Raw genomic sequence first — 27,116 nt, forward strand, 5'->3', positions numbered from 1 at the left:
AGATGTCGGAATATTGTCTGCAGGTGGTGAAAAGCAGTGCATGTCTGCATGCTTGCTTGATCAACCAGTGGCCACTGTTTTTAAATGCAAGACATTACCTAAGTCTAAGGTATTTCCAAAAACCATTATTGTGCATGCTAATATAAGTGGCTGGTTCACAGAGGACTTGGTATTAGGGTGGATTAAACTTGTATGGCAGTGTCTTTCTGTCACCTTGATAGGTTTGCCGAACACGCTTGTACTAGATTCATATGCAGGTCACACTACTCTGGCTGCAAAGAGAAAATTAGTAGAAGGTAGAGCAGGCTTGGCTGTACTTCCAGGAGGGATCATGTCAATTCTACAGCCACTAGATGTTTGTTTGAACAAACCATTTAAGGACAAACTTAAAAATATGTCCATGCAATGGCTAATGAAAGAAGATAGGCAACTGAAGCCTACAGGGCATTTTAAGCGTGCAAGCTTGACTCACGTGTGAGTGTGGATTGACCAATCTTGGAAATGCATACCAAATAAAACTGTCTATCAAGCATTTAAAAAATTCTGTTTTTCTCATGTGTCCGATGGCACAGAGGACGATGCTCTCTACAAAGAGAGAGAGAGAGAGAGAGAGAGAGAGAGAGAGAGAGAGAGAGAGAGAGAGTAGCATCAAGCAATTGAGTGACAATGACTCAGAATCATCTGAGTGATGATTAAAAACAGTATGTATACATTTATGATACTAAAATAAAATTTCTGTTCTGTACTTTCACTCTTCATTTCTAAATCAATTTTCTTTGTGGCTGTATGATGGTATCCAGCCAGTGAGCCTACACTACTACAAATGAGAAAGATGTGGTGTGTGTTCCTTATGTGCATATATTAATCTGACAGTTATTTACACCTCTTTGTTCTATTATGTGTTGTAAATTTGTATTCTTGTTTGCCACATTATTGGGGGGCTTCTTCATAGCGAGACTTGCCTGTGAGTCAGCAATTCACAGCCTACCTGCAAGTAGTTCTTATTACAGCTGCCTGTATTCTAGGCAGCCATGCCCTATTTTGTTTCTCGAACAACACTGACAGACGTAGGAGACGCTGCAGAAGAAAGATTTTCTGCAATGGTGACAACAACTACAGTTCACACTTTGTACATATCACTTGTGCTGGAAATGACTCTGTATAGGTAAATCATATTGTTTACAATCTTAAAAAAGTAATCTAATAAAATACTCTGTCTAACCTGTACCAGAGACAATACAAATCAGTGTCTTGAACATGTAGATTGGTCTTTGTCAAATCCTTTAAATCAAGTGTGATACTCTATCAATCCAAAATGTAACTTTCTTGGAGTGAAAACACTATATCTCACTGGGGAAAAAAAAAAGAGCTTCGAATGAAAATCATATGATATGGAATGACTGACGTAAGACTAGAGCACGAGTTGCGGTACAGTCCAAAAGTCTTTGTGACTCCTGTTGCCCTAGTTTCACTCGGAATATTTTGACTGATACAACAAATTCTCAGTGCAGTCAGTGTTTGCAAAGTAACAATAGTTTTAAGTGTCCAACAGGTTAAACTTAATTCTATTCAAATTACTTCGGATAAGTACTATCCCAGCAAATCCCTGAGAGCTTGGGCCACTTTATACTTTATCCATCGTATGATGGGTAAACAAGCCTCGTTTCTGAGGTGCTGCTTGCATTTGGCTAAGTACAGTATTGCCTCACTCACTGTATTGCAGAAACGATTCTCAAGTATGTCACTGGATGCAAGTGTTGAAAATAGGGCAGCCCGGCATCAGACCAAGACATCAACATCATGCGTTTAGATGGACTACGGTGCTACCTTGCTGACCCCCCCCCCCCCACACACACACACACACACTATTATACACCTACCCAGTCACAGTAAATTGACCACCATTAATAAAAAATAATAACAAAGATCTTAACTGTGTCTTCCCAGTTACTATTAAAACATATACACTCCCCATCACAGATAACATAGCTCAAACATATCAATAAATACAACAATCCCAGAAATGCAAAAAGGAGTACATCAGAGGGATCATGTGAATTTTACAAGAGAGTGTGGAAAAACATCATCATCACATAAGCTTACTTAAACAAAACAAATAAGGTATCGCAAAACACTGTGTAACACACAGACTTGCTGTTTCATACAAAAATCGAGGGATAAGTAACATACTTCTGAAACAGTGTCATGGGGGTGGTGCAGGTTTATCTATCTCAGAATCTCATGAATCAAGGCAAGATGTATCACATCAGTAAAGAATGACACACTGCACTGTGACTGTTACTAATGTCACTCCATCATATGACTGCCACAGACAAGAAATGTGTGACCATCTGAAGTATCAAAATCTGACCTTCACTGAGTGGGAATGTAATACAATCACTTGTGATTAGGTGCTGGTCAACAGAAATGAACTCCAATCCTCAACAAAGATGAGGAACAGAGGGAGAAAAATAAAAGGAGTCTGCAATAGTGTTTGAATCACCCAGTAAACCTGATGACTTTCTCTTGTTCTGACACTGAAATATCAAATCACTTACATTTGTCATGTAGGCATGGAAATCCTTTCACCGGTGAACATGTCATGTCATTAAGCCCATGGTTACACTTCACAAAACACACAAGATATCAATATGTGTGTATTTCCTAAATTTCTATGGGTATGGTAGTGTTGTGCAAAAGTGTTGCATTCACTGCTTTGTTTTATCACTGTTAGATCACAGAGGTTGGCACAAACTAAATCACATAAACCATTGGTTAAAAGTCTTCAGATATCTTCCACTGCTGGGCTAGGGAGCAAAAAGGCAATAAGTACACAGACATTAGGTTCAAGATACAGTGAAAAGCAAATGAATTAGACACAGTTATCATTTGCAAGACAATGCTCCTCTCACTTCAGTCAATGGTCCAGTCTGAGGAAATTTCCCCCTTAATTTTCATGTGTCCAGCTCAGCTTCATTTCTGAGAGACATATGCCCTTGTCTTCACCTGATCCTCACACCCTTGGGTATTTCTGATCACTAATCTTTGCTTATTCAGTGACTAAACCAATATACAGCAAATTTTGAACCAATGTGACAGATTTTCAGTTCATCCACAATTTTTACAGAAGAATGATGATGTATCCATTACAGATCATCCTTCTCCTTTCAAATTTTAATCATCACAAATCAGAATGATTGGTGGGCCAACTGATTTGCTATATATTTCTATTTACTGTCACAAGACAATACTTTGCTGAGCCAACAATTACCTCCCTATCTATACATCACATATTCAAGCTGTTCTATCACCTGTCAACACTGGAGCATTCTCCAAATGAAACAGTGTTCTGCTTCCAACTCTCTCACAAAATTTATATGCAAGAATACTCTCACTTGTTCTTACAATATCTATTGTATTTTGTTTATGTCATCCGTAACTGACTCCAGAATGGCAAAATAGTTGACACCATGCAATAGGAAGATTTAGAATTAATGCTCAATGGGCAACCAATAGTGCACGCAACTGACAGAATGGCACAATGACTCTGGTGTGACCTGTGGTAGGGTTCCTCTTGTTACTTTGCATCACTCCACCACTCGCTTTCTGATATGCTCACCACTCTACTTTTGTGCAACATCTACTACAGAATGTGTCAGAGATGGCATACTTCAATAATAAATTATAACTGTATGTGCAATATTAGCATTAGCCATCATGCAACCAAAAACAAGCACCACATTTTTAATAAACTATGACAACACTAGTGGTTCATTGTGCATGGTTTGTCTAAAGCTCTGTGTGGAAAAGACTTCAGTGTGCAATAACTTCGATCAAAACACTAATACATGTTGGCCATATTGCATCAATCCCATATTGAACTCTCTGTCTACGTCCAATACATCCTAGATATTTTGAACTGGCCAGTTCATATGTACTATTCCTAAAGCGAACCAGTTCTACTTTCTTTCCTATTCACATGAGATTTGTTATTTTGTAAGACAGAGCTGATAATTATTATTCAGAAGAGCACACCATAGACTTCATCATGGAGGAAATCAACTTGGCCATGTTCCAGTTCAAAGCAGTACACACTGATACCTCAAAGTGCAAGCATGGAAAGTGATAGTGGAAAATGTCTACATGGGCAGTTGCAACAGCTTGCTGTTAACATCATCACACTAATTAATTATGAGGAGGATAAAGGTGAAACAGCACAATAATGAAAGCAATGAAACATGGTACCAAAGCTGAGTGATTTGATGGTGTGTAAATTACATTAAGGATATGATGCCAAGCTGAGTGGGATTCAAGTATCTACCACAAAGGAAAAGCAGCAAGGCATATATAAATATGTCATTGACACTATGGATGAATCTGTTTTTATGCAACAATTACTATGATATTATGAACAATACAAGGATACATCAGCTTTGAAGAAACTTCAGAGCCTTGTAGTAAAGAAGAGGTCTTCAAGGCTAGTAAGTAACCTCTGAGAGAGAAACTTTCTATCTGATCTTGGTAGTAAAAAGAGACCAAAATAAGTGAGTAATCAGGTGTAAGCATCTGAATTAAAGCAACCAGTGGTTTATTTTGATGAAATGTGTATTCATACACATTATGCTTGAATAAGTATTTGCTAGCTGACAAGGTGTGAGCAGTACTGTCAAAGGAAAGTGCCAATCAACATTTAATGCAAGCAGTGTTACAGCCTCATCATCAGTATCACCTACATCAAACAACAGACAGTGAATCAACAAACACAGTTGAGGTAGAAATCAACATCAACATGGAAAATAGTTTTATGGTTATATCACGAGTAGTAAGAGTAAGATAAATATACAGTACATACTGTTTCTGTTCTTACTCCTATTGGACAACCAATTCAGTAGCACTTATAAACATGTAGCACAAGACAGTTCTCAACTTGTAACAATACTGGAGTGTACACTATTATTATCTCCTATCACTGTTTCTTAGGTTGTAAACACAATAGTGGAGACAGATGTTCAGTTCATTTTACCGCATAATTAAGAGCCACATTAAGGTGATACGCAAATTGTAACATCTGGTTCTTTAGCAGTTCTATACAACAGCTCTGATTACTTCTTGTGTCCTTTTAGATTCATGCAGAATTACATAAGCTTGCATCATCCTTGCACAAAGTATCTCTAGAAAACTTCACAAGATGTAAAGTAAATAGTACTTCATGCACTATTCACAAACAGATAAAAACATAATTTATATCAGCACGTAACATGGTTTTTGTCCCCATTGTTCAACTTTTCTTATCTTTAATCATGAAGGAGCCAGAGTATCTCGTATGTAACCCCAATACTAAATTACTGCAGTTAGTAACAAATTAACTGTTAACATACCTTCCTTGCAATTGGTTTCTGATTGTAAATAACACCATACCACTTTACTAATAAGACCCAAAGTTCATCTGGCACTAGAACAAAATCATTCTCTTCACAAAGGTGTTCTCGGAGTTCCCCATAGTCTGGAAACAAATGTTACACACTTTAGTTGCAAGTAATTAAAACCTGTTCAAAGTGTTAAAAAGGAACACTGCTGAATGAAGTTTTATAAAATGCCTGTGAGATGCAGTGTAAATATCTATAATAACTGAAAGGGAAATATTGAATCATAAATAAGGTAAACAAGCAAATAAAAGCCAATGGGGTGAAAACATATGCAGATGCACACCAGCACCTGTAAGCCTAAATATTTTTAAGCGACCAGAGTTTAGTAAGTGGGGCACATTTTTATCTCACATGTTCTATTTGTAAATACTACTATTATTTTCAAATTGTGGGCAGTTTTTCCTGAAAAACTTCAGAAGGGATAAATTGTAATTTTTATACACCTTCTTGGTGAAATTGCTGATGCAAAGTTCAAATTAGGCTTGTAACACATTTTCATCACTAAAATTGGTTCTCACATGCATAATGAAGGTTCCTCAATTGGAGTGTTTCAAAATACGCATAACAATGGTGTTCCTATTAATTTTTTATTAATAAATATGTTTAAAGTCCTGCACATTCTTTCATATTTATTGTGTTTATATGTGATAGTTCATTAGCAAAACTTCCAATTAATATTGTATTGAAAAATTGCTCTTTTCGGTCTTCCACTTTAGTATCTCTCTTATGGAACTACTTATGTTGTGTGCATCTTCAGCAAAGATCATTACTTCTACTTCAGGAAATTTTCAACAAGAATAGGAGTATTGTCAATATCAAATACTATGTCACACTGGTGGTGATTCAGCCTCTGTTTATGCAAACTGATGGAGCTTCCAAACCTCTCTCTTCCCTTACTATCTGTTCAATATGTGATTTATACTTCATCAATTGTACCTTCAGCATCACAATTTTATTTTATTTTTCTGCATGATAATGCTCTGTTTTCTATTCTCACAAACCTGTTTCAAATCCCAATAATAGGCAGTTGGTAATATTTTGTAATTTAATAATTTTTTAATGTGTTCAATTGACTAACATGTGGTAGACTTGGATCTTAATTTTGCACATACAGGGTGTTTCAAAAATGACCGGTATATTTGAAACGGCAATAAAAACTAAACGAGCAGCGATAGAAATACACCGTTTGTTGCAATATGCTTGGGACAACAGTACATTTTCAGGCAGACAAACTTTCGAAATTACAGTTGTTACAATTTTCAACAACAGATGGCGCTGCGGTCTGGGAAACACTATAGTACGATATTTTCCACATATCCACCTTGCGTAGCAATAATATGGCGTAGTCTCAGAATGAAATTACCCGAAACCTTTGACAACGTGTCTGGCGGAATGGCTTCACATGCAGATGAGATGTACTGCTTCAGCTGTTCAATTGTTTCTGGATTCTGGCGGTACACCTGGTCTTTCAAGTGTCCCCACAGAAAGAAGTCACAGGGGTTCATGTCTGGCGAATAGGGAGGCCAATCCACACCGCCTCCTGTATGTTTCGGATAGCCCAAAGCAATCACACGATCATCGAAATATTTATTCAGGAAATCAAAGACGTCGGCCGTGCGATGTGGCCGGGCACCATCTTGCATAAACCACGAGGTGTTCGCAGTGTCGTCTAAGGCAGTTTGTACCGCCACAAATTCACGAAGAATGTCCAGATAGCGTGATGCAGTAATCGTTTCGGATCTGAAAAATGGGCCAATGATTCCTTTGGAAGAAATGGCGGCCCAGACCAGTACTTTTTGAGGATGCAGGGACGATGGGACTGCAACATGGGGCTTTTCGGTTCCCCATATGCGCCAGTTCTGTTTATTGACGAAGCCGTCCAGGTAAAAATAAGCTTTGTCAGTAAACCAAATGCTGCCCACATGCATATCGCCGTCATCAATCCTGTGCACTATATCGTTAGCGAATGTCTCTCGTGCAGCAATGGTAGCGGCGCTGAGGGGTTGCCGCATTTGAATTTTGTATGGATAGAGGTGTAAACTCTGGCGCATGAGACGATACGTGGACGTTGGCGTCATTTGGACCGCAGCTGCAACATGGCGAACGGAAACCCGAGGCCGCTGTTGGATCACCTGCTGCACTAGCTGCGCGTTGCCCTCTGTGGTTGCCGTACGCGGTCGCCCTACCTTTCCAGCACGTTCATCTGTCACGTTCCCAGTCCGTTGAAATTTTTCAAACAGATCCTTTATTGTATCGCTTTTCGGTCCTTTGGTTACATTAAACCTTCGTTGAAAACTTCGTCTTGTTGCAACAACACTGTGTTCTAGGTGGTGGAATTCCAACACCAGAAAAATCCTCTGTTCTAAGGAATAAACCATGTTGTCTACAGCACACTTGCACGTTGTGAACAGCACACGCTTACAGCAGAAAGACGACGTACAGAATGGCGCACCCACAGACTGCGTTGTCTTCTATATCTTTCACATCACTTGCAGCGCCATCTGTTGTTGAAAATTGTAACTACTGTAATTTCGAAAGTTTGTCCGCCTGAAAATGTACTGTTGTCCCAAGCATATTGCAACAAACGGTGTATTTCTATCGCTGCTTGTTTAGTTTTTATTGCCGTTTCAAATATACCGGTCATTTTTGAAACACCCTGTATGTTCATCCATTCTTAAATATACTAAACTTATTTGTGGAGGTACATCAGTAGTAAAACACAATAAAAAAATTTCTCTGCTGCTTTTCTTGCAGACAGGTAGTATACTTCAGGTTGTCCAGAAAATACTTTGGTAAATAATACATTTCACATACACAGTCCAGTCACATTATTAAAACCTCCTACCTACAGAACATAAACAGCAGTGAAACATCATGATGCCAATGCGAAGACTGCTAGACATCGCCACAAGGATCTATTATTAAATCTACCATAGACTATCTAAAAGCTGTTTAGGATGTCACACAATGGACATTCCACGCATGCTAAATGTCCATGAAGGTGATCCCAAAAATGCACTGTCGCGAGGGTGGGGGAGAGTGAAGGAGAGGAGGTTTGCTACTAGTCATATTCTTCCACAGGGACCTATGGAGGGCACTTGTTAGATACATGTATGTATGGTCTCTTCAAGGATGTAGAAATAATCAGATCAATTCGGCATACCTTTTACTACTATATACTACAGACTATCATATTACCAGACTGCCCACTACATTATTTGTCTACGAATGTTATGCTCAATCTTCCAGTCTGCTCTATGTAGTATAAATCAGACTTCTTTTGCAAGGGTAACTTTTTTCTCGACTTTAATGGCCCAGTGTCAATATTACCTGAAGAATGGGATCAATTCTCTGAATGAATCCTCATGAGCATTGTGAACTCATGTGCTGCATAAAGTTTCTGCAGTTCACTAATTTACTGGCAAAGAAAGATGAACGGTAGTTACGCACTCACTGACCAATCTTTGCAGGAGCCCTTCACTTCTTCCACCAGTCATTCATAGTGCTCCACAGTTTGCTAACTTGCCTATTGAAGTGACTGCAACTGTTTGATTATTAGAAACACTCACTAATGATGTCCTGGCACATTTCATAAGCTTCACAATTTCCAAGTGTGTTCTGTTCCCATAAACAAAGTTATATATCAACTCAGGTAAACAATGATTTCCCCCCCTCATAATATGAGCTGTTTTCATTACAAAAGTACCCTTATGCAATGTGTCTCAGGAGGAACAACCAATATTCAGGGTTATGACAGGGATGATCATTCGATGCAAAAAAGTCTAGTAAATGTGGGCTCTAAAACAAATACCTTAAAGAGCTATAAGTATTTCTTCATCTTCAATGCCGTTAAATACATCTCTTCCACTAAACAAGTGCTCATAGCTTTTAAGGTATGCATTTTACAGCCCTTGTTTACTAGATCCTTTTCTTGCCTCAAATGGTCATTCTTGTTATACCCTGAACATTGACCATTTTTCATGGGACATCCTGTACATGACACAGTGTCATATAAGTAAATACTTTAATTTTCCATACAAAAAAATGTGATGTCAAACAATGCTCATAGCTCCAATAATTACTCTAGCTTACAGAGTTAGGCTGAACATCCCATGGGTCACAAACTTAATATACCACACTGATGTGGATGAGTCAATTTAGAATTTTTTAAATTAACTTTTATTTAACTATGTCCAGTTAAAGATGGAGACACATCATGGAAACCAAAATAAAACATTTAATATGCTACAAGTTCCTACATAAGAATTCTTCAATGGAACAGGAGAAACTGACAATCACTATGTGAAGATATAAAATTAAGGAAGACTGAAGGAAACTAAAACAATTATATTAGAAGTAATTGTCGTGTTGACAATGCAAGAGACACATAGCAAAGCCACAAAAGAAAAGAATAAGTGAAAAAAGATAAAATCTTTGTAAACTGCAAAATGTTGAGGCCAGTTGGTATTTAACCCTATGCCACCAAGGTCATATTCCATACAGCATTGCCACTTTAGTTTTACACATAATGAAAAAACTGAACACAAGATTCCACGAACAAGTAGAAAAGAAACTGAAAACGAACACCATCACCATCATTTAACTTACAAGGAGATGTTGATTCCCTCTGTAATTATGTTGCTAGGACGAAGTACTACTAATTTTATGCATAGTAGCATTCCCCGAACATACAGTCAAATAAAACAAAACTCAAAAATGCAACACAACATTACAGGAATAGAAACAATATATTGCACACATACCTGTCAGAATTGCGCTATTATCAATAGGACCTGGAAATTCTTCCATTATGGGATTTTCAGGATCTTGATCAAACCCCACATATCGTTGAAAATTACGATACCACCTTGCATCAATAACATACCTGAAACATAAAATTAAATACAAATATAGCCCCTGAGTTTAAGTACTAATTGTGTTACAAGAAAATCGCCTTATGATTTATTATATATCCTTCACAATTTAAATTACAATCCTGATTTGCAGGAAATGATTGGTGTATAATACCTCACCCGTGAAAGGTCACTGGAGACTGAGCCTTGTCTGGACTCTAAAATTAAATCAGCTCTGTCGTTTTTAAAGCAAACATGTGAAAATTTACCTGAAGTATTTAGGAAACTACAGAAAATCTTAATCTTGATGTGAATTTTATCAACATTCTCTCAAATTCAGGCCAAGTCACAAAAGCAGCACAGACACTGACTGCAATATTAACAATGACAACAACAAACACTTTCCTGAACAACAGAAAACTAAATTGCTAGTTAAAGCCAGAGGCAATTCAAACAAAAATCTACTAGGTAATAACTACAACGTGCCGATTTTGGCGGAAAGTCATGGCAGGAAATTAACTAGTGTATTTAATGACACAAATAGTGACACCGCAGCTACTGGAATTGTGAAACAGGGAGCAAAACCGAGTGCTGTCCTAGAAGATACCAGTCCAAAAACTAAATGTGGCAAGAAATAAACCATGTTGCATGTTTAAGCAGCTCAAGTGGTGTGGAAAACCAATCAAAACATTAAATTACTGTTACAATACCTCACAGACACAATTTAACTTCAACTTCATGTGCCAGCAGAGAAGTACACAAGATAAACACCTCGATCATACAGGTTTGTTCATTGTATGATAATTGTGATGTTATAGAAATAGGCAATATTAATTGATCTTTACACATCAAACATGGGCTACATTTAAACAGCAAAGGTAAACTTTTTCTGTGCAATCAGGTGGACAGAATAACTGAGAAAAGGCTTGAAACAAATAAAAGAATGGGCTCAACAAATTGTACAGTCAAGGAAGATGTAATCTCTCTTTTTTTTTTTAGCAAAAATTGTAAGAGTTTAGTTCCAGAGTCATCACAAAGTACAAATACTTCATGTAAAAAGCAGGTTCCTAATCACTTAGAGGGAAAAAAAGATTACTTATCCTCATGCAAGTCAACATTCACAGTATTAGTAATAAATCACTAGGTTTGGAAAATTTTTGTGGGTTAAAAAAAATGTAATGTATTGTGCATCTCATAACACTGGCTTACAGAAAATCAAGTAGATTATTCCACAACTAAGGAATACATTCTGGCAGCTATGATGTGTAGAAATGGGGGTGGGAGAGGGGTGGTTTGCAATATTTATCAGATAATACAAAGACTTTTTTTAAAAATAGATGTAAGCTCATACTCCTCAATTAAATGGAGAATCTAGTTGTATAAGACCAATCAAACAGAATGTCTTAATTGTCAGTTTGAGTAGACATCCAAATGGTGATGTTAATTTTTTGAGAAATTTGAACAACTGGCCAGAAAAAATTTTAAAACTTAAAACAAATGATGCAGCATGTGGGGATTTCAACAGAGTTGTCCCGTTCAGATGATACTGACTCAAAAACATTTTTAAACCTACTCAGGGCATTAAATTTATATTGTATTGACAATAACTCAACATGTGGGAATGCCTGTTTGGACACTATTGTAGTTAATTTCTCAAGAGGTCTACACAATGTCAGCAGAGCAGATGGATGTTTTTTTGCAGATCATGATCCACTACTCCTCACATACCACTATACACTGCCAGATAATGATTATGTAACTGCAAATAAGAATCAAACCATGATATGGGTTAGAGATCTGAAAGAGGAACTTATTCAGTTATTCGCAGACTGCCGTAGAAATGCAAAACTGGGACTTTGTCTATGAAAATGACGTAGATAAATCAACTATTGAAACCAAACAGAAAATGTAAAAAGCTTAAATGGTGAATTAATGGCCTTGCTGGTATCGGGGGAAAAGACACTCTCGCTGTAAAAGATGTATAAAAGTAATAGCAAATGTGGAACAGATCAGTATCACATTTCTTCTGCCTAGGATATTACAACACAAGAATCCACTTCTACCCAAACTAAAGATGTTCTGCTTTAGCCAGAAGAGCTCAATATATACTTTACTACTACAGTAAATGAATTAAGATCTAAAATAAACAAGTCAAGCACAACAGCAACTAACATACTTGGTGATCAGCTTCGTAGAGGACATGAATTCCATTGGGATCTTGTCACACCCATAGATATAGCAAACGCTGTTTCAAAATTTTCTAACAAGAAAAGCATGGACTGCTATTTGGCTACTTAACTAGACAATAAAAAGGACAGAACATCTTATTTGCAAACCACTTGTTTTTGTTGTGAATAAATGCCTAGAATTTGAGTACCTATATATCAAATGGAGGAAAAGCATTTCCCTGAGAACTACAGACAAGTGTCTACTGCTACAATCTTTTTCAAAGTATTTGAACCTGTTTTTCCACTTAGAACTTAATGAATATTTTGAAAAACATGACCTTTGTAGTAGACAGCATGGTTTTCGACAAGGAAAAAATACCACTTCTGCTGTCCTTGAGATTAAAAAAATGGTTCAAATGGCTCTGAGCACTATGGGACTCAACTGCTGAGGTCATAAGTCCCCTAGAACTTAGAACTACTTAAACCTAACTAACCTAAGGACAACACACACATCCATGCCCGAGGCAGGCTTCGAACCTGCGACCGTAGCGCCTTGAGATTATTAATCAGACATTAACTGGATTTGAAAATAAGAATACTGTCTCTCGAGCTATGCAATTTGAGTAAGTCTTTTGACTGTATCCCCTCTGATATCTTACTTGCCAAACTACAATATTACTGAATAAATAATACAGCACTGGAAATAATTAATTCTTATCTAAACAACAGGAGGCAATTAATGGCAATTCAAAATACGCATTCTTCCCTGAAAAAAGCCACATCTGGTTTTCCTCAAAGCTCTGTCTTTGGACTGTTCTTCTTCACTGTTGCAATTAACGAATTGCCACATTGTGTTGGTTTTCAGTCAGTTATTTGCTATGCCAATGACACAGCTTTAGTCACCACAAATCAAGATATGTTGAGGTTACACCAGAAATCATAAGACACACACTCTAACACGAAAATGGTTCTCATGTGATACGCTACTGTCAACTTCACCACCACCGGTTCAAAGTCCAGGGCCTCATCTCGCAAGTGATGAGGAAAGGAGGAAGGTGAAGGAGTAACACCTTATAAATAAACCTGGATCCATCTGGCTCCAGATGGTAGCATCCAGTAAGGGCCCCTGCCTAGGGTTACTAGGTGAAACATGGTCTATGTTCTCAAAGGTGCAAGAGGAAACACAGATTTCCAACAGCAGAGAAAGCTGAACTACTACCTCCAGGACTCACAATCTTGGTTGTATTTTCTTGTGGCTCTCCGGCTATTCCCAAAATAACTTTCATCAATCACAAAAGTGTGCAATGTAAACTATTTTACCCCAGGTGGACAACCCACCGAACACCAACAGACGTTCGAATTCTGAAGAGTCTGCAACATTGCAGACAGACAAGCCAGAGTGTCTTGGAACCTCATCCAAACTTCAACATACATAGTAACTTTTTAATGTAAACACATTGTTGAACCTGGGTGGAGTTGCAAGTCTCCTATCGGGCACGTCCCTAGATGGCGGATTGGGGAATGTTCATGGGATATGGTGGACACTGGGGAAATAAAATACCCGGGGCAGACCAAAACTAGCAAAACAAGAACTGCTGCCTTGCAGTTGGGAGTTGGATCTCCAAATGCTGAGGGAATAAAATCCTGATTAAAAATCACCCATCCCCTGGTAGGGGTTGGACGCAGGGTTGACAGCCCGCTCTGTAAAAAACAATTGTTGCGAAACTTCTACAAAGTAAAGTCGGACGGAAGAAGGAAGACTGACCTGGCATGGAAAAGGACAGAGAGGATGGAATACAAGTAAATGAAGGAGGGAAAATAAGGAAGAAGAGAAATATAAGGCGTAGATCAGATCTATATACTGGTACTTGGAATGTGAGATCCCTATATCGACCAGGAGCACTGAAAGTAATGCTGGATCAAATAATGAATCTGAAGCAAAGTGTAATAGCACTACAAGAAATTAGATGGACAGGGAGTGGAGTTTTAGAAAAGAAAGAGGCGAATATATTCTATGGCTGCAGTGAAAGAAATCATGAGCTGGGGACAGGATTTGTTGTAAACCATCAATTAAAGCATTTGGTAATAGGATTTACACCCATTAGTCCAAGATTATCAACACTCAGGATAAAGGGGAAATTCTTTTAACTATTCCATAATTAATGCCCATGCACCAACAGAAGAATCCAAAGAAGAAGAGAAAGAAGTATTCTATGACTCTTTGGAGACGAATGCTCAGGTGGGGAAAGAACAGATTTATAGACCAATAATTAGCCCCGACAGCAAACATGCAACAAGTAATGAGAATGGAACAAGGCTTATACTGTTTGCAGCATCTAGAAATATGGTAACAGGATCAACACTGTTCCCACATAAAGAAATACATAAGGGAACATGGAACTCACTGGATGGAAACACATTAAACCAGATCGACCATGTGTTGATAGATTTGAGACACAAATTGGACCTATTGGACGTGAGGAATCTCAGAGGCCCAAACATAGATACAGATCATTTTCTGGTATGGGCATGGGTGAGGGCGAGGATGTCTAACGCAGCGAAAGGAGTCCGACCCAGAGCACAGAAATATAACATAACAACTTTAGAATCAGTGGTAGTTAGAGAACAGTATCAGGAGAAGATAACTCGCATTCTTGAAAACGCTGGAGAATATGACAATATCGAAGATCAGTGGGAAGCGATAAAAAAGACGGTGGAGACATCGGCAAGAGAGATACTTGGAATTGGGACAAGGCAAGTCTGATACTGAATGCGAAATAGTAACTGAAGAAAAGAAAAAAGCATATAGAAGGAGACTGCGATCACACTGTACGAGGAGCATAGTACAAGAATACAAAGAAAAACAGAGGACTGAAAAGAGGACTCACCAAAGAAAAAAAGAGAGAATGGATGGAAGCAAGTGTCAAAGAAATGGAGCTCATGAAAAGCAAAAGTGAAATAAAAAAATTCTATAGAGGTGAATGTGGCATGGACGCCTATTGGTAGAAAAACAAGCTTAATAAAAGATGAGACAAGGAATATAATAAATGAAGAGAAGGGAATATGCGAAAGATAGCGCAGGTATTTTGATAGTCTTCTCAACCCTAGTATAACTATACCAGAGAATCCAACAGAAACGAATGGGGAAGAGGACCCAGACAACAACACTACCCCACCAAATATAGAAGAAGTGAAAACTGCCATGAAGAAATTGAAAAACAAGAAGCTGGCAGGGACAGATGGTATTCCAGCAGAACTGTTTAAGCAAGGAGGCACAGAGCTGGAACGAAGCCTTCTGAAAATAGTCACCAGAATATGGGAAAAGGAGAAAATGCCCCAACAATGGAAAGAGGGTATCATATGTTCCATATATAAGAAAGGAGATAAGGTGGAGTGTGGCAATTACAGAGGGATCACACTACTTAATTTGATAAAATATTCTCTAATATACTATTGGACAGAATACTCCCAATCATACAGAGGGAGACGGGGCCGTACCAATGCGGATTCCTTCCCAGGAAGTCAACTATAGATCAAATATTCACCTTAAGACAAATCCTGGAAAAAACAAATGAATACGGGGTTGGCACACATCACCTCTTCATAGATTTCAAAGCAGCTTATGATAGCATAAATAGAGAGCAGTTATATCAAGCTCTAGACAAATTAGGAATCTCGAGAAAGTTGGTAAGGCTGGTGAGAATGAGAATGAGTGAAACACAAGATTGTGTAAGAATAGGAGGAATGATGTCCAATACATTGAGTATTAAAAACGGAGTGTGACAAAGGTATGCACTGGCATGTCTTCTCTTTAATGCCACCCTGGAGAAGGTGGTGAGAAACGCAAACCTTCTGAATAGGGGAACGATCTTCTATAAATCAGTGCAGATACTGGCCTATGCGGATGACATAGATGTAATAGCAAGAACCCAAAAAGCAATTGAAGAGACATTTGCAGCTCTCGAACAGGCTAGTAGGAACATGGGGTTAATTATTAATGAACAAAAAACAAAATATATGGCAGCTGGAGAAGCACATACAGAAAATATGCCAAATGCAATAACAATGGGCAATCATACGTTTGAGAGAGTTGAACATTTCAAGTATCTGGGCTCGACAGTTACACATCTTAATGATACCTCCTATGAAATCAAGCTGAGATTAATACTAGCCAATAGAGCCTATTTTGCCGTAACAAGACTTCTATCCTCAAGGCTCCTGACTCTTACCACTAAATTAATTAGCTATAAATCACTTATACTACCAGTGCTTACATATGCCTCTGAAGCCTGGACATTAACAACTAAAGATATTGAAACACTGGATGCATTTGAAAGATAGGTACTTGGAGGAATTATTGGCCCAATCTGTGAAAGAGGAAGATGGAGGAGGAGATACAACCACGAGTTGTATATCGTATACAAAGACCAACCCATCAGAAGGATAGTGAAATCATCCAGACTAAGGTGGGCGCGACATGTGTCTCGCATGAATGATACAGAAGTACCAAAAAGAATATTACAAGGAAAGCCAGGAGGGCAGAGAGGACGTGGTCGACCAAGAGCCAGATGGGAAGATGGAGTAATCGAAGATCTTAGGAAGATAGGCTATAGAAACTGGAGAGTATTGGCAAAGGACTAAGAGAAATGGAAGGAAACTGTAGAAGAGGCCAAGGCTCATCATGAGCTGTAGAGCCAAGAAAGAAGAAGAAGAAGAAGAAGAAGAAGAAGAAGAAGAAGACATTGTTGAAGACTGGAAAACTAAAACATTTTACAGATACACTAAAGAACCACAGCATATTCATAGCAGCTAGTCAAGAAATGCCATACATAGATATAGATAGCTTCGACACCGAAGGTTTTAGGACATAGCTTCGACGCCAAAGGTTTTAGGACATACAATGGGAAAGTAAGACAGAGTGACGAAAAATGTACCACATTTTGAAACAGCCTTTATAACAGACAAAAAAAAAAATCTTGACCTCAATAGTTGATTTTGATTCCCCTCTGGAGAAACGCTAGTCTTACACCCACAAGTACAAACAAACAGAATTTGCAGTATTATCAATGCCCTAGCCCCTATTAATAAAGATATCATGAAAAACAAAGAAAAAAATAGAAGGCTTTTAGAACCAACTAAATGAAATTATTCAGAAAATTCTGGATAAACATATCACCATTCTTCTTCGAGAATTTAATGCACAAATTGGTAAAGATTGAAAATACAAGAAAATTGTTGGAGACTATCCTGCCCACAAAAGAACTAACAGAAATAGTACCAGGCTAGTAAAATTTAGCCAAGCACACTACCTAATTTTTAAATCTACAGCTTTCAAAAAATTACCATGAAAATGAAAAGACATGGACATCCCCAAATCCCAACCTAGTGGAATTTCAAACTTGGATCATGTGGCAATCAAGGAAATTCCTCGCAAAGAAATCACGAATGTTACAGTACTCAGGGCGCAAACTTGAATTAGGACCACTACCTCTCTAAAATTAAGTTCAAAGTCATCCCAAACAAGAAACACAGCACAAGACAAATCCAAAGTCGAAAGTACAACACCAAAAAAATATTACAATCAGATGAATTCACAAAAGCAACAGAAAAGATTGAGACCCCAAGTTGGGAGGATATCAAGGTAAAGTTCATTATAACAACCGAATGAATAGCATCCAACATAAAAAACAATAAACACACCTGGTAGTTGCTAGAACATGATGCTCTCATTGAAACAAGAAATAGCAAAACTGGTAATCACAGAAAACAGAAGGAAGCAGCTTAAATTTCATTAGAGTTAGAAAACTGGTGCACAAAAGTATAAAAAGGATAAAGACGACTCATGAAAACAAAACTCTTCTCCAAATCTGGTGGTGGTGGTTAGTGTTTAACGTCCCGTCGACAACGAGGTCATTAGAGACGGAGCGCAAGCTCGGGTGAGGGAAGGATTGGGAAGGATATCGGCCGTGCCCTTTCAAAGGAACCATCCCGGCATTTGCCTGAAACGATTTAGGGAAATCACGGAAAACCTAAATCAGGATGGCCGGAGACGGGATTGAACCGTCGTCCTCCCGAATGCGAGTCCAGTGTGCTAACCACTGCGCCACCTCGCTCGGTCTTCTCCAAATCTATGAAAAATTTACTAAAAATAACACAAGAAGCTTTTACAGAACGTGCAAACACAGGTTATCATGATACAAAGCTCCCACCCTCCAATTTTGAGGTGTAAACGGGACCACCACTCACAATAACACATAAAACTGCACAATACTAGCAGGATACTTTGAGAAGCTCCTGAATTGTGAACCCACCCTTGAAAAATCTGAATACATCCCAAATAACAATAAGAAGCTGGATTCAGAACCACCAATGACTGAAGAACTACGAAACATAATTTCAGAACTTAAAAACAATAAAGGATCCGGAGAAAACCAAATAGTGGCCAAACTATGTAAAAAAGCTGACAAAAATGCAATTACATCCCTTCAATGTGTTTCCAATAAAAGCTGGAAGAAGAGGAGGCCCCTGCAGAATGGAGAACAGCTCTCATCCACCCTATCCCCGAGAAAGACAAAGACAGACCCCAACAATTACAGCAAAATATCACTGCTGTATATAACATACAAGGTTCTTTCCAACATCCTTTTGAACAAGGCAGAGCTGCAACTGGACCCGCAAATCGGGGAATACCAAGGAGGTTTTAGAAAGGGCACATCATGCTCGGAACAAATACTAAACCTCAATAACATTATGATGTACCAAAAATCCTGGACAAAAACACAATGTCATGTCCTTCTTTGATTTAAAACACGTATATGATTCAATAGACAGAGAATCTCTTTTAGCAGTCCCGGAAGAAATGGGTTTGGATAAGGATATGACTAATATCACAAATGCGACCCTTAAAAACACAAATACATTTTCAAAAGTTAAATTCATCGGTGAACAATCACAACCCTTCAAAATAAAAACAGGAGTGTGACGGGGATGGACTCTCACCTATGCTGTTCAACTGTGTGCTTGAGAAAGTAGTCAGAGAATGGAACACAAATATAATGAGTGGTATAAGATTGGGTTGCAAAAGGAAGAACCTTAAAGCAAATTGCATTTCCTTTGCAGATTATATGGGCCTGTTTGCTGAAACAATAGAAGAAGCACAGGAGCAAAGTCTTGAACTACAGAAACAAGCACCTAAGATAGGTTTTCAAATCTTAAAAAACTAAGATAACAAACATCAAGAACTCACATACACACCTCAAAGTCGAACAAAAGACTGAAATAGAACAAGAATTTAAATATCTCAGAGAATGGATTAATTGGACTGCTGAGGAAAGCAAAGCAATGGAATCCAGAAAAAATAAACTTGAACTGGCCTTCCAATTGACAAAAGATACATATAACAAAAAAACCCTTTCATGGGAGTCCAAAATTACACATGACAAGGCAGTGATTAAGCCAGAAGCACTGTATGCAGCAGAAACACTGAACACTACTTCCAAGGCCAAACTGAGAAACTTGAAATAAAGGAAAGAACATTTTTAAGGAAAATCATAGGACCAAAATTCCAAGATAATAAGATAGTATACATCAAAAATGAAATTCTCTACAACAAAGTCTAAAAATTTTCGTACGCAGTGAGAAAAAGGAGAATGAATTTTTAAGATCATCTTCTCAGAATGAACGCTAACAGATTAACCAATCAAATCTTTGACTTTTTTCATAACTGCAAAACAAAACCCAACTCGTTTAAATAAACTGAGAAAGATCTTGTAGAACTAAAGGTTTCAGAAAATACACTTATCAACTGAACAGCTAAATTAATTACTAACAATTAAAATATAAAGTTCCAAGATAAATCTACACAAAAGCCCAAACGCATCATCTCGAAAGAAGAGAGGTAAAGATCAGAAAGAGTGAGGAAATATTGGACACTGAGAAAAGAACACACAAAAAAATGATTGATCCAACATATTCCAAAGAGACTGAAACAAAAGAAGAAGAAAACTACTGTGCATTCTAGAGACATTCTAGAGAAAACTCAACACCTGTTGCTGGGACTGACAAAAGACACAGAAGCAAAATCTGTAAAACTGCTTGAAATACACACTGATTCCAAACTAAACTGGCAACCCCATATTAATCACATTTGCAGAAAGATATATAGGGTGTCCTATATCATATGGATGAAAATTAATACCTTAGGGCAGCTTACTTTGGACTTTTTCAATCTCACATATCTTATGGGTTGTTCTTATGGGGTCATTCAAGTCACATCATCAGTGGTGTATTACTGATTCAGAAAAAACTGCTATGAATAATATGTAAGGTCTGTCCAAAGGAACACTGCTGCCCTTTATTTGTTAAGACCAAAATAATGACAGTGATAAAGTTTATATCTATGCATCATTGTTATATGTGAAAAACAACAGCACAGTTTGACACCAAAGAGAACATATATTGCCATGACACCAGAAACAAGAAGTGTATTGACATTCCTTGGCACAGGATGGAAAAAAATGAAAATTAAAAAAAAAAAAAACACAAGCAATTCTCACAAAGTGAAATGTCTAAATTTTTTAATAAATTGCCACATTCCAGTATCAAGGCACCTTTCAATAATTTTAAATGTAAGTTGTTTAAATGGTTCATTAACAATCCATTCTACAGGCTGAGATAATTCTTGGATATGAGTATTGCAGAAATTGAGTCATAGAATTACGATTACAGTTCTGTACAATAGGTTAATTTATAATAAATTATTTGTACATGCACTGTCAACAGTAATTAATATAGGAATTGCTATTGTATATCAATGTAAATGCCGTGTGGCTAGGCCTTCCCGTCGGGTAGACCATTCGCCTGGTACAAGTCTTTCGAGTTGCCACTTCAGCGACTTGCATGTCGATGGGGATGAAATAATGATAAGGACAACACAACATCCAGTCCCTGAGCAGAGAAAATCTCCGACCCAGCCGGGAATCGAACCCGGGCCGTTAGGTACGACATTCCGTTGCGCTCACCACTCAGCCACTAGGGGCGGACATTGCATAGCAATGTGAAGCCCATTCTGCTACATGTGATCAATAGCTAATAAAGAATCATTGCCTTAACCACTGTACCACCTCACTCAGTACTCATTGACATTTTTATTACATTTTTCAATGTTTGTACTGGTCTAAAAGTTAATTTACTTGTATCAAAAGTAAAATTCACTTAACAAAAATATAAAATCACAATAAGAGAAAATGTCTGGTCAGTACTTGCCTTCAGAAGGCAAAATTCCAGTACTGCCAACACATTTAAAAGTGATAATACTAGTCCAAGTTTTTAAAACTATTAGTTCTTTCCACAGGGTAGAAAAAGGATAGATTAGGGAAGAGGCAGGTTTACCATCATCCTTGCAAAAGGTGAGTCCCTATCATTCTGGGTTGCATGTGATCTGCCTCTCTCTTCTAATCTTCCCTACAATCATTTTTTCCTCCCTAAGGAAGAAACTAATAGTCAAAAAAGTTAGGACTAGCTTTCTTCCCCACTTTGAAATGAATTATTTTAATTGCATTATGCACTTCTTGAAGAAAAAGAAAGTGTTAACAGGTCTATTTGCCCCTTTTCACATTTGTATAATCATACCAGGCACCTGTCATGAGATGCCAATAGCATATACATATTAAGCGACTTACACGGCGACGGGTCTATGTCAATTTAAAAAAAACAAAAAGTTCCAATTTACAGCATTTGAAAGTTTGGAGGTTTCGGCATTGATCACATTGTAGTGGCACAACATGACAATTGCTACCTACCATTTTGAAATCAAATTAAAATTTTTCTATCGTCTACATTAAATTTCATGGTTACACACTGCAAAATATACTGATCATCTTGGGGGGGGGGCATGCTAACACATTTTAGTCAAACCATCAAAGGTACCAGAATGCATAATTACATCTTTAAATTTTATTTTGTAAAAGGCATGGTTCAGTATCACACAAAGATAAAGGAACAATCCTCAAAGCATGGGACACCACTCGAGAAAATATAACTAATGGTGTTTTTGTTCCCTATTGTGTTTACTCCTGCTGTAGGACCATTGGAAATTTTAGGTCATTTTCTATTCAGTTGCTTCACAAAATGCATTACATTCAAATATTTGCAAAAAAGTTGTTTCAGCGTTGTCCTTTTTATACACAATACATTGTTTAAAAGCCATGAAACAAGTGGCAAACCACATGATTCACGTTTAAAAAGGCATGAAACAAAAGATAGTGAGCTTCTGCAGAGCTGTCTGTGGGGACATTTTTAGTTGTGTTGCCCGCATCTCGTGGTCGTGCGGTAGCGTTCTCGCTTCCCACGCCCGGGTTCCCGGGTTCGATTCCCGGCGGGGTCAGGGATTTTCTCTGCCTCGTGATGGCTGGGTGTTGTGTGCTGTCCTTAGGTTAGTTAGGTTTAAGTAGTTCTAAGTTCTAGGGGACTGATGACCATAGATGTTAAGTCCCATAGTGCTCAGAGCCATTTGAACCATTTTTTTAGTTGTGTTCACCATATTTGGAATTTCTTTCCTAAGGTAGGTATCTCTTAATTATTCATAATGGATGATAAATTCAGCATAGGGATAGTAACTTCAACTAAATGTCACCTAAGAAGTTAAATTAAAAATGAAGCTACATAACATGTGAGTAAAACATCTCAGTCATAAAGCAATGATCACTGATCACAAACACAAAAAGATGATGATGGAAAAATTTGTCTTCATTGTAAACAGTTATTTTAAAAAGTACATTAATTTCTTAAAAAAGAAAGAAAAAGACAGAAGAAACCTTTGAAGCAAACATGACTACTATTCACTCTCCAGCAAAACCCAGCCACATCTTACTTCAAAAGAATTAAAAGTAAATGCAGGGGAATAGTTATGTGCGTCTTGTCATAAAACCTTCTTTAAAACCCAACCCACAACTATGATTATTATGATGATGATGATGGTGATGATGATGAACATTTTGGGCATCCAAAAATGGCAGTATTACAATATGAAGAAGTTACAAACACCTTGAATACTACTTTCACGTAAGTAGGAATAACACACTCTTCATGAGAACTGTAAATAGGATCATGCAAAAGTTTAAATTAAAAAGAAAAGCTGGGGTAAACATAAGGAAAAAATTACACAAAGCAAGGGAGAAAAATTTCTATCCCCCCCCACACACACACAGAGAAAAAGAAGGTGAACAGCCTTTCCTTATAGTTAGTTTTACAAAAAATCTATTCACGCAAACCTAAATCGTGCATTTCAGCGGTTTCCAATGGTACCCACTACTGATGTGTCTGCATTATTCATCAGAGCATAATGTTGTTGATTAATATGTAAGCATCTGAAGAAAATTATAAAGTTATTGAATTTTCTGTCAATACTTGGCAGAACATGATAGTAATATTAAAAAAACACTTCTTAATGTTCTGCGAAATTATATTTATTTGGCCACAAATTGGCTTTCAGCTTCTCAGACTATCTTCAGGTGACAACTGAATGTCACAAACACAGGTAAACATTATGCATGAGTTACTCTCAAATTATTTGCACAGAAGATATAAAAAAGACAAAGTATTTACATAGGAAAAAAGGGAAGGGAAACAAAAATTTTATACAGAGATACACATAACAAATTATGAGAAATAAAATTGACTAAATCTTGTATTTTTAACAAAATCTTAATTTAACAAGGGGGAAAATGGAAACTGAGTCTGATCATTTAATTCTAGACTGGCTTTCTATGTCATGTTTGTTGATTCCCATTATTTCCAGTAGGGTCATCTTGCTGCCACCCACCTCCCCACCCATTTTTTTTTTTTTTAAAAAAAAGAATATTATCAATCAGGACCCCCCATGAACCATGGACCTTGCCGTTGGTGGGGAGGCTTGCGTGCCTCAGCAATACAGATAGCCGTACCGTAGGTGCAACCACAACAGAGGGGTATCTGTTGAGAGGCCAGACAAACGTGTGGTTCCTGAAGAGGGGCAGCATCCTTTTCAGTAGTTGCAGGGGCAACAGTCTGAATGATTGACTGATCTGGCCTTGTAACGCTAACCAAAATGACCTTGCTGTGCTGGTACTGCAAACAGCTGAAAGCAAGGGGAAACTACAGCCGTAATTTTTCCCAAGGGCATGCAGCTTTACTGTATGGTTAAATGATGATGGCGTCCTCTTGGGTAAAATATTTCGGAGGTAAAATAGTCCCACATTCGGACCTCTGGGTGGGGACTACTCAGGAGGACGTCGTTATCAGGAGAAAGAAAACTGGCGTTCTACGGATTGGAGTGTGGAATATCAGATCCCTTAATCGGGCAGGTAGGTTAGAAAATTTAAAAAGGGAAATGGATAGGTTAAAGTTAGATATAGTGGGAATTAGTGAAGTTCAATGGCGAGAGGAACAAGATGTCTGGTAAGGTGAATACAGGGTTATAAACACAAAATCGAATAGGGGTAATGCAGGAGTAGGTTTAATAATGAATAAAAAAAATAGGAGTGTGGGTAAGCTACCACTAACCACATAGTGAATGCATTATTGTGGCCAAGACACACACAATGCCCACGCCTACCACAGTAGTAAAAGTTTATATGCCAACTAGCTCTGCAGACAACGAAGAAATTGAAGAAATGTATAATGAAATAAAAGAAATTATTCAGACAGTGAAGGGAGATGAAAATTTAATAGTCATGGGTGACTGGAATTGGGTAGTAGGAAAAGGGAGAGAAAGAAACGTAGTAGGTGAATATGGATTGGGGGGAAGAAATGAAAGAGGAAGCCGCCTGGTAGAATTTTGCACAGAGCACAACTTAATCATAGCTAACACTTGGTTCAAGAATCATAAAAGAAGGTTGTATACATGGAAGAAGCCTGAAGATACTGAAGGTTTCAGATAGATTATATAACGGTAAGACAGAGATTTAGGAAGCAGGTTTTAAATTATAAGACATTTCCAGGGGCAGATGTGGACTCTGACCACAATCTATTGGTTATGAACTGTATATTAAAACTGAAGAGACTGCAAAAAGTTGGGAATTTAAGGAGATGGGACCTGGATAAACTGAAAGAACCAGAGGTTGTACAGAGTTTCAAGGAGAGCATAAGGGAACAATTGACAGGAATGGGGGAAAGAAATACAGTAGAAGAAGAATGGGTAGCTTTGAGGGGTGAAGTAGTGAAGGCAGCAGAGGATAAAGTAGGTAAAAACACGAGGGCTGCTAGAAATGCTTGGGTAACAAAAGAAATATTGAACTCAATTGATGAAAGGAGAAAATATAAAAATGCAGTAAATGAAGCAGGCAAAAAGGAATACAAATGTCTCAAAAATGAGATTGACAGGAAGTGCAAAATGGCTAAGCAGGCATGGCTAGAGGACAAATGTAAGGATGTAGAGGCTTATCTCACCAGGGGTAAGATAGATACTGCGAACAGAAAAATTAAAGAGACTTTTGGGGAAAAGAGAGTCACTTGTATGAATATCAAGCGCTCAGATGGAAACCCAGTTCTAAGCAAAGAAGGGAAATCAGAAAGGTGGAAGGAGTATACAGAGGGTCTATACAAGGGCGATGTACGTGAGGACAATATTATGGAAATGGAAGAGGATGTAGATGAAGGTGAAATGGGAGATATGATACTGCGTGAAGAGTTTGACAGAGCACTGAAAGACCTGAGTCGAAACAAGGCCCCGGGAGTAGACAACATTCCATTAGAACTACTGACAGCCTTGGGAGAGCCAGCCCTGACAAAAGTCTACCATCTAGTGAGCAAGATGTATGAGACAGGTGAAATACCCTCAGACTTCAAGAAGAATATAATAATTCCAATCCCAAAGAAAGCAGGTGTTGACAGATGTGAAAATTACTGAACTATCAGTTTAATAAGTCACGGTTGCAAAATACTAACACGAATTCTTTACAGACGAATGGAGAAACTGGTAGAAGCCGACCTCAGGGAAGATCAGTTTGGATTCCGTAGAGATATTGGAACACGTGAGGCAATACTGACCCTACGACTTATCTTAGACACTAGATTAAGGTAGGGCAAAGCTACGTTTCTAGCATTTGTAGACTTAGAGAAACCTTTTGACAATGTTGACTGGAATACTCTCTTTCAAATACTTGTACAGAATTTTAAAATTTTACAATTTGTACAGAAAGCAGATGGCAGCTATAAGAGTCGAGGGGTATGAAAGGGAAGCAGTGGTTGGGAAGGGAGTGAGACAGGGTTGTAGCCTATCCCCGATGTTATTCAATTTGTATATTGAGCAAGCAGTGAAGAAAACAAAAGAAAAATTTGGAGTAGGTATTAAAATCCATGGAAAAGAAATAAAAACTTTAAGGTTCGCCGATGACATTGTAATTCTGTCAGAGACAGCAAAGGACTTGGAAGATCAGTTGAACGGAATGGATAGTGTCTTGAAAGGAGGATATAAGATGAACATCAACAAAAGCAAAACAAGGATAATGGAATTTAGTCGAATTAAGTCGGGTGCTACTGAGGGAATTAGATTAGGAAATGAGATACTTAAAGTAGTAAAGGAGTTTTGCTATTTGGGGAGCAAAATAACTGATGATGGTCGAAGTAGAGAGGATATAAAATGTAGACTGGCAATGGCAAGGAAGGCGTTTCTGAAGAAGAGAAATTTGTTA

At 37.9% G+C, this 27,116-nt stretch overlaps 1 protein-coding gene across 4 annotated transcripts in view; it reads right to left on the reverse strand.

Moving 5' to 3' along the window:
• Positions 1 to 27,116, reverse strand: part of LOC126248171 (ubiquitin carboxyl-terminal hydrolase 15-like) — a 181,440-nt gene that overhangs the window by 140,078 nt on the left and 14,246 nt on the right. For all 4 annotated transcript variants that reach the window (XM_049948935.1, XM_049948937.1, XM_049948936.1 and 1 more), the window contains exons 2-3: positions 10,190 to 10,311; positions 5,379 to 5,503 (exon numbers count right to left, since the gene is read on the reverse strand). In XM_049948935.1, the coding sequence (XP_049804892.1) occupies positions 5,379 to 5,503; positions 10,190 to 10,311 (247 nt within the window). The remainder of the gene's footprint in view (positions 1 to 5,378; positions 5,504 to 10,189; positions 10,312 to 27,116) is intronic.

This window comes from Schistocerca nitens, chromosome 3 (assembly GCF_023898315.1).
Source record: "Schistocerca nitens isolate TAMUIC-IGC-003100 chromosome 3, iqSchNite1.1, whole genome shotgun sequence".
Classification (NCBI taxonomy): Eukaryota; Metazoa; Arthropoda; class Insecta; order Orthoptera; family Acrididae; genus Schistocerca; species Schistocerca nitens.